This window comes from Sphaeroforma arctica, assembly GCF_001186125.1.
Source record: "Sphaeroforma arctica JP610 unplaced genomic scaffold supercont1.25, whole genome shotgun sequence".
In the NCBI taxonomy this organism is placed as follows: Eukaryota; class Ichthyosporea; order Ichthyophonida; genus Sphaeroforma; species Sphaeroforma arctica.
The window spans coordinates 6747-12459 of record NW_014040533.1 but is presented as its reverse complement, the minus strand read 5'-3'; the positions used below and the strand labels follow the sequence as shown (position 1 = coordinate 12459).

Here is a 5713-nt window from a genome sequence, read left to right as displayed (position 1 = left end):
GAATTTAGGCCAACATGGTTTTGATTCCTCCTAGCCAGCCAACTAGATGTGCCCGTCTATGCCTTAAATGGGATGGGGAGCTAGGTACCAAGTGATGGGGTTTAGGTGTAGATGTATACTGCATCAGCTTGGTGTTTTAATTTTATTTTTATTTTCTCAAGTTGGACTTAGAGGTATTTTATTGGTTAGTTTGATTCGGTAATTGTTTCGAGGCGTGAAATGTAAACTATGCGTCCAATGAAATGATATCTAGTCTTAGTAACTAAAACATGAATAAATCTAGACCGAAGTAGTGAGTGATTAGAGCGGAGCATATAGACAATAGTCTCAGTCTAAAATCCCCTAATTTTTGCTCATTACCAAGCTAAACCTTTTGCATTTTAACGTATTAACGTATTGTCTTATTAACGTAAACGTATTGGTATCGTATAGTCAGCCTAGAGGAGACCGACTTTTACATATTTTCAAGTTTATATACGCTATCGATATTATGACGAAAGAAGATAATAAGGCAGCGAATGTAGCTAAGGCTACAAACGTGAAAGGGTTTACTGTAGGCGAAGAAAAGCAGAAAAGACACCCGGCACCATCAGCGGAAGCTAAAGCAACTGAGATCACGCCGGTACAACCGGTACCAACTCTGACTAAACGGAAACGTAAGTAGTTGATTGACTCGGGTGTAAGTGCATCCGGAGGTAATGTGACTACGGAGCAACAGAAGCCACCAGCGAAGAAGGCGAAATCTCGAAAGGGAAAAGCCGAGAAAACGCAATCCTCGGAAAATTCAACTTCAGAGGAAATGCGACATGCATTGGAGTCTGATGTATCATCCCCACCAGTAAACACGCGCACAGCACGTTGGCAAAATCCTACTTATCATTGTAAGATTCGGTCTCTCAAGGCGATATTAACGCCTTAGAATAAATAAACGCGTAGGTAAATTCGAAGTATCGTGAAAATTTAGTTACATCGACGGGACCAGGCGTGAAGGTAGTCATTTTCTTCAACTTTTTCGAAGTTGAGATGACGTGGTAAAAGTATGAATCCGTACAGTGTTCAACAGCAGCGAGATAAACTTTGCACTAGACCGGTGGCGCTCATTTATCTTTATACCTTTCTAGAGTAGAGATGCTTTCCTCTTGTACAGTAGTACATCAGTACAGCGCAGCAGCGCACATCTTTGAAGCGTGGAACAGGCCGGGATGGACACTGTGGTCGACCTGGACCGGACGTCCGGACCCTCTTTGTCTTTATAAATACTTGAGAGTTGAGACTTGAGAGTGACCTGTTATTGTTTATTTTTTGACAAAGGGAGTAGCCGGCTCGCAGACTCGCACTGACTTGAAAAATCCACACTTTCGCTGTCGCAGAGCCGCAGTCTCGCAGACTCGCAAGTCGCAGCTCGCAGACTGCCAAAGACCCAGGGACAGAGACGCACAGTGCCTCAAGCCCTCACTTGTTTCCACTTCACTGACTTCAGGCCTTCAACCGCCCTGGGCTCCGGGACCGGGGGCCGGGGCTGGGAATCGACTGGGAGTCTGGGAGTCTGTACTCTCTAAAGAGAGACTCTCTAGAGACTCTAGGTAAATAAATAGAGGTAACTAAAGACTGGGACCTCTGTTAGCCAATCAGTCAATCACACCGTGTCTAATTGAAAGAAATTTTTATAATATATATAAAATCTGTTCAAACCTTTTGTCCAGACTCCAGACTCAGAGAGGAATGATTTTTATTTATTTTATATCTATTTTTAACACTGATGAAAGTGTCAGCTGGAAGTCTCTGTCGCCTTTATGCTTGATTGGCTGACTATGGCACTCTCTTTGACCCATTTGCAGACCCGGTCCCTCCTGTGACCCCTCTCTCTCGCTAGAGAGAGGGCAGACCTCATTACGTTTCCCGTTTAAACGCAAAGAATAATAATAAGCGTTTACGTTCAAAGTTTTTCCTAAATATAGTCCTGGGCGGCCTAACTGTCACGAATTATCTTATTTTTCACTTTTTGTCAGTTGTGAACAGTTTCATATCGCCTTTTCATTAAAAAAGGTCAATTTCTCGGGTGCAGATTTGGAAAATTTCCACGGTCGATTTGCCCCCGATATACTTCAAAACGCTTTTATTAAAAAAAAACAAAAACTTTTGCGTTTACATTTAACGTTTATCGCATATAGGCAAAGCGTATTGAGCTTAGCCTCTAGAGGAGAGGGATCCTAAATGGAATTGTTTTTTTATACATCAGTAATTAAAAAAAAAAAGGGATTTTTCATATTTCTGTTCTTGAAAAAGAAAAAAAACCAAATATAAAAAAATATAGCAGTCAGGCTGACTCATCAGGCACAGCCCTAAATTATACAAGTCAGGCTATCTCTGGTTATCTCTCGGTGGATCATAAGTTCAATAGCCGTAGTTGCTAAAAAAGTTCAACATATATTGCATTTCATGTGTATTTTTAAATCCTGAGTACTTCGGTGGCATGTACAATTGTCTATTTTAGCGCGAGTCTCACATATAGCGTCGCAGAGGAAATTATGCGCGTACATTAAAAGAAACATAGCTCAATGGCCACGAATTTATCACAGGGGACTTACACGCCCCTCCACAATGATCCAAATGATGATCGTGCTGAATCCTCGAGTACCGTCCGGCACTGTGAAGCAGGAGTGGTTTGGAGGGATGTTATTGCCTTCTGGATATTTGGACTGTGCAACAACTATCCTTATGTGATTATGTTGTCAGCCGCCACATACATCTTAGAGAAAGAGGAAGGCACCAGTAAGTATGAAGGGAGATACAGTATTGAATCCTTGCCGCAACTTATATTCTTCTATACTCCAGTTTATTTTTCGCACATATTCGAGTGCCCCCTGCATTATTCAATCTGAGTGCATTCGGATACAAAGTCATTCATTCCTCACTTATAATACGCTTTGATATACATTGCCTCTACAAATGGTCAGTATACCTTAAAGATGACCATACGCAAGCTTATTACGTGCCATATCAGAGCACAAAATCTCCCTCCATTTGGGTTGGATACCAAATACTTCATATATATATATATATATATATATATATATATTCGTGTGTGTATGTACGTATGTATGTATGTATGAATATATGCTTGTGTGTGTATGGATGTAGGTATGTGGGTATATATATATATATATATATATATATATATATATATATATATATATATATATATATACACATACATGTATATATATTTGTATTTGTATATATATACATATTTGTATTTGTATTTGTATTTGTATATATATATATATATTTGCATATATATATATATATATCTATATATATATATATATATATATATATATAAGTATATGTATAGTATATCATCTGGTGGTTTCTCAACTATGGGATTCTGCACAATCCCTCAGGCGCAAATTGCACTCTAATACGAATCTCGTTTGGTCTGTTCATTGATTCAACCCCTATTCTACACGACAGGCACCGGAGTTATTCTGTTGGCCGATATTCTTCCGACACTCACCATCAAGCTCAGTGCGCCTTTCTTCATGCATTTGCTGCCGTATTCCCTGGTTAGTGTAGTATACCAGCTGGCGCTTTTGGTTTGTGTATCTGAAATAAATCGCAGTTCAAGTTCTATTGTAGATTTGAATCATGTTATATCTATTGATCTCAAAATTTCTGTTTTGTTTTATGATTTGAGTGGTCTTGTCGGTTGGACCGACTATGTTTTCGCGCCATGGTAGAGGATTCTATTTTCTCTATTCAGCTGTGTATCAAAGTTAGATACATCATCTCTGATGACTCAATTCTATCGCAGGCTACCAAGAAGTGCTCAACTCTAAAAACAGAGGATCGTCCAGATAGCTCATTCTTTTCACTATCGGAGTGCTCTGCACTGACTCGCTTTGCATATGAGGGTTCCATTGCAGTACATCATATACATTGTCATTGGCACAATGCACCAGTTCATCCTTTCGCTCCGAACCCACACACGCAGACACACAAATACACACAAATACACACATATACATATACACACACACGATCAAGCATTTCACTTTAGTCGGCAAATATCGTGATCCCAGGTCGTGCACAGTGTAACATACAGTTGCCCTCTTAGACGATATATCTTCGTCCTTCGAATCGTAGCGTAGCACAGCATCATGCGTAAGACATCTTGTACATACACATCCTCGCACTTGACCGAATCAAATCCGGTGTTATTTTGTATAAACATTTTTCGCAAATATTACAGACATACCTTCCATTCCCATATTCGTGCTATCGTGATTCTAATTTCGTGACAGTCCTTAACTCTGTTGTATCGTTTACTCCTCCGCTGGTCTCACGCAGAAAGTTGGCGTCGTCATTGCCACGTGCTACATGTCCTTCATTCTAGTGGCCTATTCGTCGCCTCTGCTGCTGAGGTTTGTCCCGTGAATGTTCTCTTTTCATTTCTCTTCCGGATAGAACTAGTATGTTTGCATATGTAAAAACTTTATATGCATTATACGTATGTGTATGTTTGGGTGCGCGTGTATGTGCAAGTTCCTTTGCAAAGCTGAAGCCATCACACATCTATACACAACTGCTCCATTTGTCTGTCGTATAAGCAGTATATCGATAAATAGAGTCCGTTACCCATCCCGCCGCAGTTTGTACAAGCACTCCTCCGACTACATAATCTGTGTGTATCCCCCTCATGTGCGGGCATCAAAATTATGGATTTTGCATTTATCAGCCTTCTTGTAGTAACAGTCATGTCCAGAGCGAGGCGCGTAACATTGATATACGTCAAGTGCTGTATCGAACAACCGATTTCCATTCCGAGTGTACTATCGCTGGAGATTTGTAAAATTTGTCAGATTTTCCTCAAGACTAGTCATGAGTGAAATGGAACTGAGAATGCAATGTCTGTATACATGTAACTCTATATTCTTCATACATGGAATATGTAAATATGGAACGCACGAGTATATAGTGCACAGCAATGGCTACTAAGGTGAAATTAGTGGAGTACACTGAACTGAATTTATCATTGGAATCCATATAGGCTCCTCTGTAATATATACAATCTATTTCCTACAGTGTGCTGGGAGTGTGCTTGGCCTCTTTCTCCTCGGGCTTTGGTGAAATCACGTACCTCTCTCTCACACATCACTATGACAAGGTAGGTAAGTGTCATAGTTGCGCACGTCAAGCACTCCGAAGGTCGTATTTTTATAGCGAAAGCACTACCATTTCCTGTCAGTTGAGAGCTTCAAACATACTCCGATATCTGAATTCTTATACTGTATGGCTGTGCGACTGGTTTCTTTTTCGCTTAACGGGTAACAGTCGACAGTATCGGCGTGGTCGTCAGGTACGGGAATGGCCGGTGCGGCCGGATCTCTTTCTTACTTGGCGCTGACATTGGTGATGCAGCCCAGAGAAGCGCTGCTTGTCATGGTGATCGTGCCTCTGATTATGACGATAACGTATGTTTGTATGGTTTGTGGGCTTCTGTGTGATCATGTACATATTGGTACTGTTGTCTCTCCCTGTGATTTCGTTGTAATCGAAGAGTGTACGTATTACGCTCGGCGCTACATATAAATAATACGCTACTAAATTGATCTCATTGATATATATTTGTATATATATATATATATATATATATATATATATAATAATATATATATATATAATAATAGTATATATATATATTGTTATATAT

General features: G+C 40.0%; 2 protein-coding genes across 2 annotated transcripts in view; both read left to right on the top strand.

Annotated features, from left to right (window-relative positions):
- Positions 1-490: 490 nt before the first annotated feature.
- On the top strand, positions 491-1920 carry SARC_00721 (hypothetical protein; the record flags this gene model as incomplete). The annotated part of the gene is made up of 3 exons (XM_014305565.1): positions 491-656; positions 1481-1583; positions 1839-1920. 3 exons carry the CDS (start codon positions 491-493, stop codon positions 1918-1920), a joined length of 351 nt encoding a protein of 116 aa, XP_014161040.1.
- Positions 1921-2501: 581 nt separating this feature from the next.
- Positions 2502-5713, top strand: part of SARC_00720 (hypothetical protein) — a 9880-nt gene continuing 6668 nt past the window's right edge. Inside the window, exons 1-5 of the mRNA XM_014305564.1 lie at positions 2502-2772; positions 3475-3566; positions 4351-4424; positions 5086-5167; positions 5335-5474. Of these exons, the coding sequence (XP_014161039.1) occupies positions 2559-2772; positions 3475-3566; positions 4351-4424; positions 5086-5167; positions 5335-5474 (602 nt within the window). The 5' untranslated portion in view covers positions 2502-2558. The remainder of the gene's footprint in view (positions 2773-3474; positions 3567-4350; positions 4425-5085; positions 5168-5334; positions 5475-5713) is intronic.